This window comes from Phaseolus vulgaris, chromosome 6, assembly GCF_000499845.2.
Source record: "Phaseolus vulgaris cultivar G19833 chromosome 6, P. vulgaris v2.0, whole genome shotgun sequence".
Taxonomy (NCBI): domain Eukaryota; kingdom Viridiplantae; phylum Streptophyta; class Magnoliopsida; order Fabales; family Fabaceae; genus Phaseolus; species Phaseolus vulgaris.
Window position 1 is genome coordinate 159,689 of NC_023754.2, and position 18,296 is coordinate 177,984.

The 18,296-nt window shown below is 34.1% G+C and overlaps 1 protein-coding gene across 2 annotated transcripts; it reads right to left on the reverse strand.

The window, feature by feature from the left end:
* Positions 1-351: 351 nt before the first annotated feature.
* Positions 352-7,004, reverse strand: LOC137830901 (calcium permeable stress-gated cation channel 1-like). 2 transcript variants are annotated; one of them, XM_068638298.1, is made up of 12 exons: positions 6,689-7,004; positions 5,765-6,112; positions 5,524-5,679; positions 4,972-5,107; positions 4,500-4,601; positions 3,762-3,878; positions 3,591-3,671; positions 3,023-3,363; positions 2,689-2,934; positions 2,008-2,332; positions 1,281-1,514; positions 352-964 (listed from the first exon to the last, which is right to left on the reverse strand). In XM_068638298.1, the coding sequence occupies exons 2-12, from the start codon at positions 6,076-6,078 to the stop codon at positions 695-697; spliced, it is 2,322 nt and encodes a 773-aa protein (XP_068494399.1). In that variant the 5' UTR covers positions 6,079-6,112; positions 6,689-7,004; the 3' UTR covers positions 352-694. The 2 variants fall into 2 exon arrangements, with proteins under 2 accessions (XP_068494399.1, XP_068494400.1); XM_068638299.1 differs by having other exon boundaries at positions 5,765-6,107; positions 6,689-6,947.
* Between the last annotated feature and the right edge of the window lie 11,292 nt (positions 7,005-18,296).

Here is an 18,296-nt window from a genome sequence, read left to right on the forward strand (position 1 = left end):
GAGTTAAAAGACTTAAGTTCTTGTGTGTTTTTTCTTTTACTACTTTGTTGAGCATTTGTAAAACTAAGTTTACAATGTAGAGCTTGATTGGTATAGATGAAAAATTAGATGTAACCACTATTGCATAGAATGAACCTTCATTGTTCTTTCTCTCTCCTTCTTAATCTTCTTACTTTGATATTTTATTATCAATTTAAATTTATTGTATATCTTCTTTAGCTCAAATTCTTTGTTCAAAGGTAAAAAAAACTTTTGATTCTTAATTTACGAAAAATTGTACTTTTTCTTAAACTCAACTCCTGACAACTAACAACTTCCTTTAGTAGACACTTTTTGAAATAAAAGCATAAATAAAAAAGCAAGTTATTTTAAATTGCTTAAAATGAAAACAGTCTGATTAATTACATTGTGCATTATCCATGTTTGGACTAATCCCTTATCCCATTCATGGCACCCTACAAATAGTTAGGCTCTCTCATATTCTTTCATCCCCTAGGGAAACAATTCACTAGTAATCAACAAAATCCTAAGCATTACAAAAAATATGCCTTATAGTCTCTGCTTGTGGTAATTTCATGTTGCTTTCAGCAAGAGTGACTAAAAGAGAGGCATCTTCCTCAATTGATGTAGCATAGTGTATTTGCATTTGCACATTATCCTAATCTGTCAACAAAATAATGAATCCTTTTTTTCTTTAAGGCTCTAGATGAGTTTGAGTGCCATCAGAGAAAGAAAGAGATGATGCATTGTTTGTGCTGGGTAATGGTGTATTCTTTCGGGACTGGCGTTTTGTGCGCACAATCGCACTTTCAGTTTCAAACTCCATACCCAGTATCTCCTCCTCATCAGTCTCCTCCTCCATGCTGTCCTTAAAAATTGGATGAACATAGGCATTTTGAAGATAACCTTTCAAATTCAGGTTAGGTTCTATTGCTCGTTCTAATGTATCTTTCATCATTGCTTCCTGCATAAATAGTTTAAGTTGTCTCAAATACCCTGCCTCAATTCATCATAATTGGTTTTATGATGAAATCTGATTAACACTACATAACACAACGCATCATTTTCATGCATCCAACCTATGTCATGACACCATGGGTAGGAAAATGAGAAAAGGACATCCTATAGAACAAACAGGATAATATATTTCCTGTTTCAATTATGTCTAACAAATAAACTGCTAGAAGTAGAAACCAGGACTCTACAATCAAATATTAATGCAAGCAGTTCAAGGAATTACTACTAGTAATTTACTTTGCACAAAGGACAAATCGACATACCTGTAAGGGAAATTTAACAAATGCAGATTCAAAACGGCCTTTGCAGTACCTATGGAACCATATGGTAAGTATTGGGAGCACAATGAGAAAAGGAGTTGATGAAGCAGCTTTCTTGGTGGTGAGGAGCCCCATCAGAACTATCTGTGAGACTATCAGTGCCAATATGATGCGGAAATGGACATCAGGCCAGAATGCTGCACCACTCTCATACTCTTGATTGTATACGTTAATGATCTGCATTTGGAAAACAAGTAGAAGGTACAGCTCATTATCTCATATAATGACGACGAAAACAATTGAAGTTGAACACATTATTGTGATTTGTAGAAAGGAGAAATGTTCCGGGTGATTAAGTTAACTAGTAAAGTGGACTTTAAACCTAACTTAATCTGACAAAATTTGTCTTATTTCTAGTCGATATATGATCTCCAATAGTCCCTCAACAAATTGTACTATAATCATCAAGACCTACAAACACAAGGGCATCTTGAACTCTTTCCCATTCGTTCCTATTATCTTTCTACATGTGACTATATCCCAGGGACTTCTCACTATTTTTCAAAATGCTCATAAACTAATAGGAACTCATGTATATGCCATTATGGTGCTGAGTTCTAAATGTGCAGTGTGCATTTTTTAACACTTGATTGTTGAAACCGGAATCATAAACGTGCATATAAAATTCAATCACCACTGGCTTGTAATTATAAATATAACATCTGTGTACCTGATGACGGAAGACAAGATAGGCCAAGCCAAAGAAAACTATAATGAAAGGAAGAACAGCAGGTGTGACTGCAGCATATACTAGACCCAACAAAAAATACAATTGTATACGAGGTTCTCCAGTGTTGAAACCGATACTCCCAGGATCCATGGCCTCTTCCCTGTCCTTTTCAGTTTTCACCAAGAAGAAATTCTTCAAGTGATAAAAAATTAACGGTTTCAACATCAAAACCTCTGCAGCTATACTCGCCCATCCGTCAACCATTATATAAGTAATGAAGAAACTTGCTTTTAAAGGAATAGCAGTACCAATTGTTACCGGATATCTGTCAAAAGATTAACAAGAGTGCTTAATTTTTATCGACATAGCATAAATTTAAGAAAATATCTTGAATCAATACATGGAATCAAACTATCTGAGTGTGATTAAAGAATGTTAAAATATTGTTTATTAAAGGAATATTTCATAGAATAGAGTATGATACCATTACTTTTTAATAGCTGGAGTGAATCCAGCAGTAAAGCCATTTCCATGTAATAAGGAAGGAGTGATATAATATGTTGAGTGCTGACACAAGGCTACTAAATGACACCCTCAACACAGTAAATATAGTAATGCTAACTTACAAAGTAAATAACTAGGGAGAATAAAAAACCGAATTTTGTATATCGAATAACTTACTGGTTCGCTGGTTGGTGAATGAAAGAACTCAGCTGTTGAAATGCTGATCCGGTAAGTATGTTTCCAAGGAATATATTCACAAAATTGAAAAGATAGTATCTAGAAGCTGATCTTCTCTCAAGAGATGAAATTGATTCAAAGCCTTCAAATTTAGACATGATCATCAATATTGTTGGCAGGAAGATAAGGAATAGCTTCAGCACAATACCAGGCAGAAAACCTTGAATGAATGACTTGACGAAAGACCTGCACATTGAGATATGTTTGAATAAGTAATCATGGTGATGCAAGTGAAATTATATCTTGTTATTTCCAATCATGAGATTAGGCTTACATGCTAACAAATGGCTTCAGCCATGGTGCTGCTTTCTGGATTCCTTCAATGCTTGCGAGGGTTTGAACAAATGCAATGGGGATCATAAAAAAGAAAGTGAGGAAAAAGAATGCCACAGCTATGATTAGCCTCCTGACAGTGAGGGAAACATAGGGAATTGGCAAGTTTCGCCAATACACATCTCGTGGTTCTGGGGCCCATTCAGTCAACCAAAGTGTTGGATCTCTGGTTTGCTGAGTTTGTGCACAAACAGCAGCACCCCATCTTGTTTTAAATGAAACAAATGCAACAGGCATGATAGAATTGGGATCATTTATGACCTTTTCCCTCTCTACAACAATCTGCAAAATCACCTCTGACCATCAAGAAAAGTTACAGAAAGAGACTAAAGCAATGAAAACACAACATGCCTATAGAAATGACCTATTATATAAATATTGGGCTAAGCAAAATTGAATTAAAAAGTATTTTTCTTAAGTTTGCCAATGTGTTATTGGCGTGGAAGATTTCATCATGCATGTGTAACGAGATAAAATTTCTGAAAGAAAAAAAGGCATACAATACATACTTCTTTTGACAACTTGTCAATTTCATCGGTGTAATGATCAATAGCATCCACCTTCCTTCCCCAAAGACCAAGGAAACCAGTCTAGCAGAATGAAATAAGAGGGAAAGCTCAAGTGAAACCTGGATGGTTGTGATAATTTTTTTTACTGAATATCAGTTTCTATTCAAATACCTTTATTTCGGGTCTTTTTGAAGTTCTCTCAAGTTTATTTTGATAGTATACAAGCCAATTCTTCAACTTCTTCTTCTTGTTAACCAACTTAGCAAGTCTGTTGGCATCATAAACAACCTGCATACACGTTACAATAAATTGGCTTATGCACTTTGTACCCATTGAAAGAAAAGTAAATTGACAATTCTTAAGAGCAACACTATATTGCTTATCAAAAGATTGGACAATGGAAGGGAAAATTGGGGTTTATTTGGTTTACATTATCAACACTATATTTGCTTTCTATTTTGCCATAATTTCAAAAGTACCACCTTTTTTACATTTGGTTTCAGTTGTCAAAGATTTGTGCAATTTGAGCAAGAAATGGTAGAAACATTATAATGTTGCTTTCGGGGTTACCTATGTAATTGAAAATTGGAAACAAAGTGAAAAATATGGCTTTTTGTAATTATTAGTGAAAATAGGGAATGACTTTCTCAAATCAAACATGCCAGTTTCATTTAACATCTAGTTAATCATGTATGTGTAATTTCAATTCCAAATTCCAATTAAAACTTGAATTCAATGAACACCGTGAAATATAGTAACAAATTGACTTCTGGCCATAAGACATCCAAACCTTCTTATACAGGGAGAAACTTCGAAAATAGACACTGCACAACTCATAATGTGAAAATAAGGAAGATAATGAATGGAAGTACCATTTAAGCAGTGTAAGTTTAAACAGGAGGAACCAACCTGGTGAGTAAGATAGTGGTCTGGATGATTGACCAAAAAGAAGTGCTCAACAAGCTCACCCACAGATTCATCAGGGTCTGATGGAATATTTCTAACGAGCACCTGAGTACAGTGTATTTCTATAAGTAAAAATATGAGTAACTAGTAGTAGTGCATGACAATCCAATCAACGCTGCAATTTTCTTGAATTTCTCACTACTAATAAAGATGCACAAGAAATAGATTGCTTGCAAAAAAATGTTAAAATATAACTGAAATCTACCATTGAAAATGACCAAGTATAATAGAATACCACCTCCATCCTTAAAAGCTAAAATCAGATTCCCTTATTTCTCTTGGAGAAGCTAAAAAGCCAGACAAAATTATAGTAAAATAAACAAAAAAAAGTAAACCACAATCTGCAAACACATAGTTCTATAGGCACTACTCTACGACTTGAATTTAAAATTGAAGGGTGAAAAGTTCAGTTTACCGTAAACTGATCAGGACGACGCTTTTGTGCCGCAAGAAAACTAAGTCTCATTGATGCTACCTTCCCATATTCCTTTAGCAAAATATAGCAAGTCCAAAAGGTAAAGGCATAAGCCATTACTATGTGTCCCCAGAACCTGAAGAAGTGCACAGAACTTTAGTATACAATTTAGCTCGTATAGACAGTAATACGCGTCACATTAGTGACTTACTTTGCAATGTTAATGCTAATAAGGGAGATAATGCCAAGAAAATAGAACGAGTAATATTCAAATAGATTTTGGGGAATTAAGTGATGTTGTCCAAGAACTGAAAATAACTAAAGATTCTGATGGGGAGAATTGGTAATTTAGGTATATCATAAGCAATATAGAAGATGCAAAGCTATTAAGATAAGCTTAAGGTTTCACCTAGTTATATGCTAAATATAAAATGCCATACTAGCTGAAGTATACATTTGGCATGGAGGCAGTTCAAATTTGAATAGACCATGGTAGAAAACATGCAAATAGAGTAGCAGAATTGCAACAGCACTGAATGGAGAAATTGTAACCTTTCAGATCGACTATGGACATTTGAAACAGAGAGTTTATCAATGTCACTAGAAGTTATGTTTCTTATCTGGGATCCTTCTAGACCAGTACTAGTCCAATTGACAGGAACCAGAACAGTCCAAGCCAAGAATGCTATAGGGACAAAGATTTTAAGCCTGCCAACACAAACAGAAAACATGAGATCAGAACAACCATATAATGCTTTCCTGAAGTGGCATTGACTCGATGCTGCATACATACCCTATCAAGTAAATCCGCAAGTAAACAACAGAGTCCAATCCTGCATGGTCAATAAGCTCAGGTTCTGGCATTCTAATTGCTTCTGGCATCCAATTCAAAAACCCAAGATATGATCTCCAGTCTAAATTGATGAACTTGCTCACAAACGCTCTTCCCTGAATTGGATCTGTTCTTAAACCCTTCAAATACCATTTTGGAAAGTACACCCTATCGTTCCAAGGTTGAAGCCTCAAAATAGCAAATGCCAGAAAGAAAAGCAATGCACTGGAAATGTTTATGGCAGCAGCAACCCCTATATCCGACAATGTTGTCATCTCTTCCTATAGAAAGGATAAACGCCTTCCTACGCTGAGAGAAAAGGGTTAGGTTAGATTAGACTTTCCAGAAGGTCATATTTTTTTCAATATGACTTTCCATATTATTCCAGAGTTCCATTAAATGAGTAAACTAACACATGCAGTTATGTACATCTACATAATTTACAAGCAAAATTGACCTTTTTTTACATGATAATTTTAAAAACTGATTAATTTCTTATTGTTGCAAACCTTGTGTCCTACTCTCTCCCATCCTATTGGTAAAGAAACAGTATCAGATTATGATCCCACAGAGCTAATAACAAACACAACAATCAATGACAGTTCTAAGTTTCTGGTTCCATAACTTAAACCACCCCCATTCACTATTCAAACAGTATTCACTCCAAATAATACAGATCATACAAAAAATCAATTAGAAACAGAAAAAGAAAGAAATTAATCATCAGCAAAAAGTCAAAGTTTATCTCTTTAATCACCCCCTACCTATGCGTTGGTCAAACTTCAATCTTTCCTAAGCCGTACCCAGAAACACTAACAATAACAACAACTAACTACAATGAATTTGATGATGAGAAAGCAAGGTGTGATTGATTGGATTACTCACAATAAGTTGCAGAGTTGAAGATGATGCAACGTGGGGTAAAAGGGTGTGTGTGTACGAGCTGGAATATCTTGCAAAGCAGACAAGGAACAAGATTCCGCAACCTTTTGTGGTATTAGAACACACGCCACTGTCACCTGCTTGAGTTCAGAAACAGGAACCCACCTTGAAGATTATGCAATCACACACACAAAACAAAACATAAAGCAGAAGGCAGTGAGCAGAGACAGTGGAATAGTTTGTGTCTAGACCTTTCTTCTGCACTTCAGGCAATTGCATTCATGTGGTTTTATAACGGTGTGTCGGCACGTGATCACACAAACATACGTACTCACATCACATTCCTTTCCATACACCAATATTATTTTATTTTCATTAAATTTAATCATTTTAATGTTTTATTTTCAACTTACTTTTGAAAATAGGAAAAACATGTTAACCTACGAGTCTACGAAGAAGATCGAAAAGAAAAAAGTCAAACACCAGATTAATTAAATAAAAAATATATTTTAAGTATTTAATAAAATAATTCCTTTACTAAAATTTAATTAAAAAGTATCCAAATTAAAATTTAATTAATTTTACGATTATTCTCATTGAATTTTGAATTTGGTTTAAATTTTTTTTTATAATATTTAAAATCACTAGTGAATTATTTTTTATATTATAGACGAGTATGAATTATTGCTACTATTTTGGAGAAAAAAAAAGTATTTATCTTATGCAAAATGGTTGTGTTTTGAAGCTCCGAATTGTTGAGAAAAAAGGTGAATGGGAATAATCGTTATGTGATAGATTTATGTGCAGTGGATGATAGATTTATGTGAAGATGGTAACATATATATTAGAAAGATGTGATTCAAACTAAACTTACAATATGTAAGAATTAAATGAAAAATAATGCAAGAAGAGCGATGAGGTGGCGTAGTGGAAAACGAGTTACCCAAGCGTGTGGATAATGCGTTGGTTGCGTAGGAATGGGCCACGTATACAAAATCAAATTAATTATTCCATATCAACATCATTATAATGATTTTGCTTTTTATTTCCTTTTCTAAAAATTTAAATAATTCTTTTATGTGGCTATTGTCCAAATTACTTCCCATTTTCACGAGATATTACTGTATTATTTGAGGAAGAGCATACTCTATGGATAATATCTAATATTCAATTTCTATTACTACATCAATTTATTGTGTTATATATTCACTTTCCTGTTACTGCATCTAATTAGTGTCTTGTATACTTGTGTGATTGTGTTTTGGTATTAGTTTTTATCCATCCAAAATTACATGAAAGTTCATCACATCCACCATTAAACATCAATTCAATAAGCAATAAAAATAAATCATTACTATATTACATTAAGTTACAACAATTATCTAATGAAGTAGTCTCATTTTCTAAAAGAAGGGGATTACTACTACCCTTGCGTGGTTACTCTCACTTGCACTAGTGTTACAAAGAACTGCAATTTGTTCTAGTATATTGTCAGAATTCTTGTTGAGGTTATATGGTGTTGCACTCAACACCCTGAATAAACATAAACACCCTAGACTCCAATAATTTATCATCCATGTAATCATTTTTTTTTTCATGGAGAGATAAATTTCATGTAGAGTAACTTTTCCTTGCATTAGCTTCTCTAAAAATCGAGCCAATGATGCCTTATGAGTCTGTGGGACAGCTGCATAAAATTGTAAAAGATGACAACTTCATTCAGTAGAATCACTGAATTCAAACAGTTAGGATAGACCCAATAACATACATGCCCAATCTAAGTTAACCTAAATCTCACATATATAAGTCAGATATTATGGAAATAAGGGAAGATGAGAAGAAATTTAGTAAATCCTAGTTTAGTAGTCCTAGTAGTCTGTAGGCTTAGTCATACTTAATTATAGTATAGTTATTTACTGTTATATCACAATCTATGTTAACCTAAATCTCACATATATAAGTGAGATATTCTGGAAATAAGGAAAGAGGAGAAGAAATTTAGTAAACCCTAGTTTAGTAGTCCTAGTAGTCTGTAGGCTTAGTCATAGTTAATCATAGCATAATTATTTACTGTTATTGGTTAACATAGATTGGGTTGTATGCTATTGGGCCTATCCTAACACAAATACTTGCAATGATCAAACACAAATAACTTCGGACATCAGAGAGATGCATCACTTGTTTACTATAAATTTAATTTATCTTACCCCAAAGCAGAATTATATGAAGAACAAAAGAAATATCTTCTTAATTGTTTCAACCTATACAAAAGAAAGACTCATGTTTTAAGAAACACATCAAATACATCAGTAATATAAGCAAGGTACAATCTCAACTTAAAAACCAAGCTTTGTGTTCACTGCATAGATACACATACACATGTAATGGTTTTATTGTTTTTATTAGCCCTGTATGTCTTCCTCCTTCTTTTGTTCAGGGTAAACATTCGGCAAAACACAACATTTAATGCTCTGGTTTGCCGAATAATAACCATAAAGTTCATCTATATTTCCTTTCTTTTTTGGCCAATTTCTTTAAGTTTTCTAATATATATTGTCAATTGTTGAATATGAATTCACAACTTCTCTGCAGTTGCAACTTTAGATGGCATTAACTGTTCATATAGAAAATCGTTTTTAATGAAGTCTGCCACTTGTTAGATAAAATAAATTGTGAGTTCCATAAGAAAAAAAATTAAGAGAAAAACAAAACCAAAAGCAGAAAAGTAAAGATGCATTACACTATGCACACTTCCAAGTTTCTCATTCAGTAACTTCCCCAAAGACAAAGCTAATTCCATTGCTGAATAAAGAAATAGAGGAAAATCAACATATTTGTTTATATTTTTTAAGCAGAAAAATAAGTTACTAGGCATTTCAAGCAAACATTCATATTCCAAGGGAACTTTGTATAAAATAACATGATTCCAAGTAAATCTAGACAAGTTATATGTATAGAAATTATTATGTCTTACTGAGTGTGGGATTGTTTCTACATGCTTTATAGAGGAAAGTTACAGGTAGACTTGAGGATGAGAAAAAATAAATTATTATTTTTTTATTTTAGGGTTTCTCATAAACTTTCAAAGATGTTTAAAAATGACTAGAAACAAAAGGTAAGAACCTTAATTGATTGAAAATAATGAATGGAATAGCCTCCTGAAAAAGTGAAATATGTCTCTGTATTGATCTAAATGTGATACAACTAAGAAAATCGTGCATTCATTAAAGGTGAAAATTTGTATATCAGAGGATTGATTGGTGTGCACGAGGATTAAATGTATGAATTCTTTAATATGTGTTGTCATTCAGTTATGATCCAATAATTATTTGAAAATGCTTTACTTTCTAATGTTTTTGTTTTCAGACACAGGAGTTTTGTTGCCCAATCCATGTAGACGAGGTTTTCCAACATACGCATATAAGAAAGAGTATTGGAGAATTCATCGATGAAAGATCTAGGCGAACACATGTGAGTTTTCTTTCATTACATCTAATGACATTTTTTTTTACTATTTTTATAACAATGTCTTGCTTTTTGTAGGAAGATTTTGAGAGTAGATATTCTCGAGCACTCTGAGTCTACTTTTGTGTGCAGCTCACAATGTAGCCCTTTAAACCCTGTTGAGGAGGAAAGATTAAGGAACAAATGTTAGTTAGAGGTTGTAGGTGGAAGATATAAGGAACGAGTATATGGATTCGAACATGTTCTAGTCAACAAGTTGATTAAGAAGAGATTGATCGACTGAAACAACAACTTGCAACTAGTGAGGGTCGGTTATCCACTAGCGAGGAACATATTCGTCAGATGAGCTCCGAGTTCCAGTCCATCCAGACATTTATTGGTGCAATCCTTCAATACCTATGTCCTCCAATAACCGTAGTTGCTCAACATATCTTTCAGCAACCACACAGTGACCAACAAAATGAACAACTAAAAGGCGATAGACAACAAAATTCGTCTCATGATTACTCTATTTATTAGTTTGTTAAAAAACATTTGCACATTATACTTAAATATGTAAATGAGACACATGCTAGGATATTTTTATTTTTGTTTCATTCTTTTAATTATGTTTGATTTACTTTTATTACATTTACTTAATATATAATTGTTTAAGTTATTTTTTTGAATTTATTTATTATTTTATTTCACTACTGCTTGCATATCAGGTTATACCAAGAATTTATGAAGACACCTTAGATTTTAAAATATGGATACAGTATCTACAAATTCTATCCATATGTAATTACATATGAATTTTACCTATAGATTTATCTGTATGAAATTACCTACGGATTATAAAATTCATAGATAATTATTACTTACAGATTTTTGTATGTATGTAATCCCTAGGTAATTTTGATTTACCTATGAATTTTGAAGATTACCTATGGACTTTGACAGTATGTAATATCCATTTTTCTTGTAGTGTAAATGTTATGAAAGAAAAGTTTTGTTTTCCTATTAAAGCAACAAAACCTCAATACACTTCTTTGCTGATTTACAAGGAGAATTTACAAAAGATGTTTTTCAAAGACTAAAATTGTTTAATAGCATCACAAAAGTCATTTCTAGCTCCAAATATCCAACTGCCGACATATCTTTCCCAGAGTTTTGTGAGATCAAGCTTTCAATAAATGATTGGGTTAAATCTTCTAATACATCCATTAGAATTATGGCAGAATAAATGTTAAAGAAATTTGATAGTCATACTGTTATTCATGATATATTGACAATTGCTTCTGTTTTAGGTCTGAAGTACAAAATGAGCTTGCTAGAATATTATTTATAAATTGTATGATATTGATTATGATCTAAAACTTAGTAGGATTCGACAAATGTGCTATAATTTGGTTTTGGAGTATCAATAAAAAAAATAATGGAAACTCTTATGGATCTACATTGCTGAAAGGAGGAAAGGTGATGATGTGGGTGACTTTTTAGAGTTTATGACTAAAAAGAAAAAAAATTAGAGCTTCATTTATGAAAATATAGTTGAATTGGAAGATGATAATTTATCAATCACGCTAGACTTTGATATCTTATCTTGATGAAAAATAAATGGGTCAAAGTATCTAACCCTTCAAGCAATTGCAAGGGATGTTTTAGTTATTCCAATCACAACTATAACTTTCGAATCTACTTTGAGTACCAATGGTAAGATATTAAATTTTCATCATAGTCAACTTCATCATAATACTATATATGACGCGTGCTAAAAATTGGCTTTGGAACTCAAAATGTAAAGTTTCAAATTTATTAATATTCATCGTTAGTTAGTAATATTTTTACAAATTTTCATTTAATATTCTATATTTGATGCGTGTAGGTGCTAAAGAATTGAAAGAAAAAAATGTTCTAATAAGTGAAAATGAATCTAATGATGAAGGTATATTATATTTTTGTAACTAAATTTTCCAATTTCATTTATCATATCTAATTTTTCTTCCTTTTCCATATGTAGGTGGATTAAATACAAGTCCTCAACATTTGTAAAATTAATAGATGTTTCGTCAAGGAATTTTATTTATGTATAATTACTTATTATTTTATATATTTTTTTGACCTTTATTTAATTATTATTTTTTACTCATTTAATATTTATATAATTATTTTTTTTCTTGATATTTCAATTAAAGAAAAAATGTGTTTTTTTATATTGAATATTTAACAATATCGTGTTTTTTTTTTGTAAATTTTACTTTTTTATATAATTATTTTTAATTAATATTTGGAAGTGAAAGAGTAGGTATAGGCATAGTCGTTGACCAATGAGAATGAAGATGTAACAAAAATTATATATCCATTAAATAAGAATGGATATGTGAATGAATCTTTAGTATGAGATAATAAACCATGCACCCGTTTATATATATATATATATATATATATATATAATCATGAAATAAAAGATAAAATATACTTTTAGTGTTTACTTTTTTTTTAGTGTTTACTTTTTTTTTTCAAAATATACCTACAAAAGATAAAATAAAAATATAAGTTTTTACTTTAAAAATAAAATAAATATAATAAAAGACATATTCCCTCCATTCTTTTACCATTTTTAAGTATGAATGAATAAATATTTTTTAAATAAAATAAATACTCATACATATACGTTATACGTTAATTCATCTTCCTATGCGACTTTTTGTTTATATATATATGTGTTATATATATTAGCATGTTTATGTGTAATGTTTTCACTATGCAGTTACATGTATGATTAGTATAGTTTTCTTTTATTAAGAAGTTTCCTTTTAAGTAAACTACAAAATAAAACTCTTTAAGTTAAAGTTATTTATATGGAAATATAAATGTTATACGACAGTATCTATGATAATATAAAATTTGTTCCGACCAATTCTGGGCTCGTTAACTAATAGTAATGTTGGGGTCACGTAAGAGGGTCCCATGAGCGGTGTAGGTCAGTGTCTCGCGAGGCACGTGCACCAAGGAACCAAAGAGTGGTTAGACATCGGTCACCAGGATGTACCGACGTGCCACTAGGCAGTGTGGAGAGGTCAGACATCGGGGACTTGAACAGCAGAGCTGGGCCACGAGAGGTAGATCCCAGACCACACACCAGTTATCAGTAAGGGAGAAGCCTAGGTCACGAGAGTCCATGCGTGTGGAGTGGATGACGCGTTCAAAGCGTAACACAAGTATAGAGCCGCTGGAAAGGATACGACCTGTGAGGGTCACGTTCCAGCGGTGAGCTGCATGCATGTCACGTGAACAGCTAGGGCGCTCCCAGAAAGGGTGACCCCAGAGATCAGGTGCACGAGGAGGCATCCAAGTTGATGGAGGAGGGCCAAGCACATCTAGCCATGGGAGCCAAAGCCCAAACCATGAAGAGCGTCTAGACCAAGGAGAGCGTCTAGCTCCAAGGAATGAGCGTCTAGGCCGTGAAGAAGGGAAGCTACCCATGGAGCGTCTAGATGTGGAACTAGACCGTCTAGGTCCTCTCACAAGATCAATGGCTAAGCATGTACAAGCACAAGTGGATGAAGCCACGGATGGAAGAGAGAAAGCCTTGTATATGTTGCATCAAGGCCCAATAGGGGTACTTAGTAGATAGGGTAGTGTAGAAAGCACATTTGAAGGAAACATTCTAGAACTTTGCTAGGTGTGACCGGTCATGGCACATGGCCTAGGCTTTGCATTTCATTTGGTTTACATTTCATTATGTATTAGCTTAGGTCTTACGTCCAAATAGCCTATAAATAGGGAGGCTATCTCATGTATTTTGCAAGTTTATTGTGAGTAAAGTTATGCTGCCAATTTGTGCTCAACTTTGCTTCTCCCTAGAATCCTAGGCTCTAAACTTCAATTCCTTCATTTTTTCCCTTGAGCTGGCCGAACCACTCAATACCCACACTTATCATGCACCTACAAGATCAACACCACTCTTAGGAGGATCTTGCTCACTCTCATTCATTGCTTCCGCCCCATACTCTACATTGATTCAAGAAGAACTTCATGAAAATGCCATCATTTGGTATCATGAGCTTTGGTTCTTCAAGATGAGTAGCTCCTTGTCTTTTCAATTTTAGTTCTTCTTTATTTCATATTGTCATTTACTTTCCATACTTGTCTTGCTGTTTTTTACATTTTAATTTGTTCTTGGTGTGCTTTGTGGAAGATCCAACCGAAGCACTCTTGTTCAATTGATCTTGAACAATTTCTTGTGCAATTTGTGATAGGATTCCATACACCTTTGAGTTGCTATTTTCTTTTAGGCTTTGAGTCTTTATTGCTTTCATTATTTGGTTCATATTATGCTTTGAGTCTTTAATTTTCTGAATCTATACATGTTTTGTCAAGTCATGTTCATCCATATTGTCAACAATTCATAGTAGTCCTTTTATTTGGCTTGATTGTTTCTTGATTTTGGGTCTCTTTATTTGCTTGAATCTGCTGTTCTTTGCTCCTTTGGTGCCTTTTTAATTTTAGCTTGAGTTCATATTGTGTTTAGATTCTACACAATTCTATTTCACAAATTTCCATTGTGTCTAAACTTTGGTATCTTGCTGTTTTTGTTTCCAGTTTTCAGATTCCCCTGTTTTCACCTTCTCTGTTTTGGCTGTTTTAACCCAGAAAAATATTTCCACTCATAGGAAAATTTTGATTCTCTGGAAAATGCAAGTTTAAAGTGTTATAGAAAGGACAAAAAAAGAATTAGGTCAAAAGAAGCAACAGAAAAAAAATGATAAATCTTTTAAAATCAGAGTGCAAATCTGAAGCGCTCCAGCTGGCCTAACCGAACACCAAAATTGCAAAATTTATTAAAAAAAAATGGTGCATGCGTTTTGAGTGATTCCAAAGCCAGATTTTAGATAAGATCCTGAATATCTTGCATATCAAATTTCAGAGTCAAATTCTAAAAATACAGCTCAGCATAAATCGGGGAACAAACACGTTTCTGGCCCACAACATTTTCCAGTGGTGCTGTTTTTTTTTATTTGGTCATCTAATCTAGTGCTTTTCTTTAGGAATTCTTTTGTGTGCCAACCTTTAATTGAGTACCTTTATTTGTTTGCTTTAATTACTTGACTCTCTTTCTAGTTGTCATAATCTAAATCCTTTTGGTGGTACTGTTTATTCAATTGAATCTGTTTCTTGCTTTTGTTCTTTGACCTCTAATTTGGGTGCTGGAATTTATTCTTCTTTGGTGCTTATGTGAATGGGAACTTGATTTGGTTAAGGTTTAGCCCTTTGCTAGGTGCTGGAAATTGGAGAATTAAAGACCATCATTCTAAGGAGAAGACAAGGCCAAAGCCGAAACAAGCATTCTTGAAATAAACACTACAAACACTTGGAAGATCAACAATCAAAGACAACAAGGAAGTGCACTAACCAAAAGAGGATCAACAAAGGGAGTTCTCTTATTTCCTTTGCAACTTGGTTTATTGTTAATTACCTTTTTAATTACGTTTTAGACGGTGAGTGTGTCTTCAAGGGCTCTAAGTGTCCAAGAAGCCTCACCTAGGGCCGAATAGTATAGCATTCTTGATTAGTAATTGTTACTTGTTTGTAATTGCTTTTCTTTTGCTTTCATAGCTACGCTTTGCATGTTTAATTTTGTTTAATTTGTGTGCTAAACCGACTAGCTTTGTTGCATAGTTAGCTTACATTGTTTTCTTGCTTTTATTTCTCAACTTATTTGTGTTCTAAGTGTTTCACTAAGAGAAAGTCTTGTGTGAAGATATTGGGGGATAGTTTTTGGCAAGGAAAAGGCTTGGTACTTAAGTAGTCCTTTGTGACTCACCTCCCTTACCTGGAAAACTACCTTCTTTAACTTTCCTAAACTTTCTCAAAGTAAAACACCTATATACACAAAGTTTTAGCCATGTCTTCTTCTTCTCACTCTCCAAAGTCTATAGAAAGTGAAGTAAAATCTTTGAAAACTCTTTTAAAAGAAGTATCCCAAGCGGTACAATTGATATCTTTTAGACAATTGAAGAATGAGAACAAAATCAATGAGTTGGCTAAAGCTCAAGAAGAGAAGTCACAAAAAACACAAAAATAAAAAAAAAACGCTTACTCATGCATCTCAAAGTATTGAGTCTCTAGGGGAGGGAAGCCGTAGAATCAATGATTATTACCAACCACCCCTAGAAGAACTAGGCAAAGGGAACAAGAGGTGCCAAGGGAAACTAGAGTAGACCTACCTCATTTTCATGGAAAGGAAAATGTAGAAATATATCTAGATTGGGAGATGAAGGTAGAGCAACTCTTTGCTTGCCATAGGGTAAGTGAGGAACGAAAGGTACCCTTAGCCACCCTTAGTTTCCAAGGGAACGCCATGTATTGGTGGACCTCTCTCGAAAGAGAAAGACGTCTTCATAGGGAACCTTCCATTACATATTGGAATGACCTTAGGGGAGCCCTAAGACGTCGACATATACCTTCCTACTACCATAGGGAGTTGATGGACAAGCTCCAAAGACTCCAACAAAAGAACATGAGTGTGGAAGAGTATAGGCAAAAAATGGAGCTCTACATGATGAGAGCATCCATTAGAGAAGAGGAGGAAACCACCATAGCTAGGTTCCTTAGTGGCCTATCACTTGAGATAAGAGATAGAGTAGAGCTCTTACCTTATCAAGACTTGAATGATTTGGTTCAACTTTGCATTAAAGTTGAGCAACAAAACTTGCGCAAAACATCAAGTCAAAAGGTGAGCCCCTATTCTAGCTTTTATCCCAAGAAAGAGTTTAGAAGGGAGGGTAGTACATCCAAGGAAAAACCAAAAGAGCCTACCATGCCCTTCACCAAAGAAACCTCAACCCCACCCATCCGAGCTAGAGATGTTAAGTGTTTTAAGTGCTATGGTAGGGGGCATGTGCAAGCACAATGTCCAAACCAAAGGACTTTGTTTCTTAAAGGTGTAGATGAGTACTCTAGTGGCGAGGATGAGCCTAGTGAGAGAGAGGAAGGGGGAGAGGATGAGAGGGTAGCTCCACTAGAGGGAGAATTGCTTATGATTAGGAGAACCCTCAACAATCACCCTAGCACATCCATTGAAACACAAAGAGAGAACATATTTCATACAAGATGCAATGTTTTAGAAAACATATGCTCTCTCATTGTGGATAGTGGTTCTAGTTGTAATTGTTGTAGTGCTAGGATGGTTGAAAAGCTTAAGCTACAAGTGGTTCCCCACCCAAAACCTTACAAACTTCAATGGCTTAATGAAAATGGGGAACTACATGTAGACAAGCAAGTGGAAATCAAGTTTTCCATAGGGAACTACAAGGACAAAGTTTTATGTGATGTAGTGCCTATGGAAGCTTGTCATATTTTATTAGGGAGACCATGGCAATTTGATAAGAAAACCTTGCATGATGGTCTCACTAACGAAATTTCCTTCACCCATAAGTATAAAAAGTTTGTACTTAGTCCTTTACCACATTCTCAAGTGGTAAAAGACCAAATACAAATGAAGCAAAAGAGGGATGAGGAAAAAAAAAAAAAAAAGAGCGCTAGAAAAAGAGAAAATCCTTAGGGATAGGAAGGCGTGGGAGAAGAGTGTTCCTTCCCACAAGGTTGGTCAACAAGAAAAGCCTCTTGAAAACGTTTTTGAAAACTTGCTTCTTGTTGAACAACCAAGCCTTATCTTGTGTAAAGGAGCACTTACATGCACTGCCACAAGTAGTGAACTTATGAATTTACCTCCTCAAATCGAAAATCTTTTGAGTGAATTTGAAGATCTATTCTCACAAGAAGGACCCATTGGGCTTCCTCCTCTAAGGGGAATAGAACATCAAATTGACTTTATCCCGGGGGCAAGCCTACCAAATAGGCCTGCTTATAGAACCAACCTCGAGGAAACTAAGGAGATAGAATCACAAGTTCAAGACTTGTTGGAGAAGGGTTGGGTTCAAAAGAGCCTAAGCCCTTGTGTTGTACCTGTCTTGTTGGTGCCAAAAAAAGATGGAAAATGGCGCATGTGTTGTGATTGTCGAGCAATCAACAACATCACCATCAAGTATAGGCATCCAATTCCAAGGCTTGATGATATGCTTGATGAATTGCATGGGTCAACTCTATTCTCCAAAATTAACCTTAAAAGTGGATATCACCAAATTCGAATCAAGGAGGG

Excerpts from the sequence above, each read along its gene's own strand:
- LOC137830901 (XM_068638298.1), bottom strand. The coding sequence starts at position 6,078 with ATGACAACATTGTCGGATATAGGGGTTGCTGCTGCCATAAACATTTCC. Across the intron at positions 5,108-5,523 it reads GTCCATAGTCGATCTGAAAG|GTTCTGGGGACACATAGTAA; the intron begins GTTACAATTTCT and ends GCACTTCTTCAG. Across the intron at positions 2,333-2,688 it reads ATTCACCAACCAGCGAACCA|ATATCCGGTAACAATTGGTA; the intron begins GTAAGTTATTCG and ends ATCTTTTGACAG.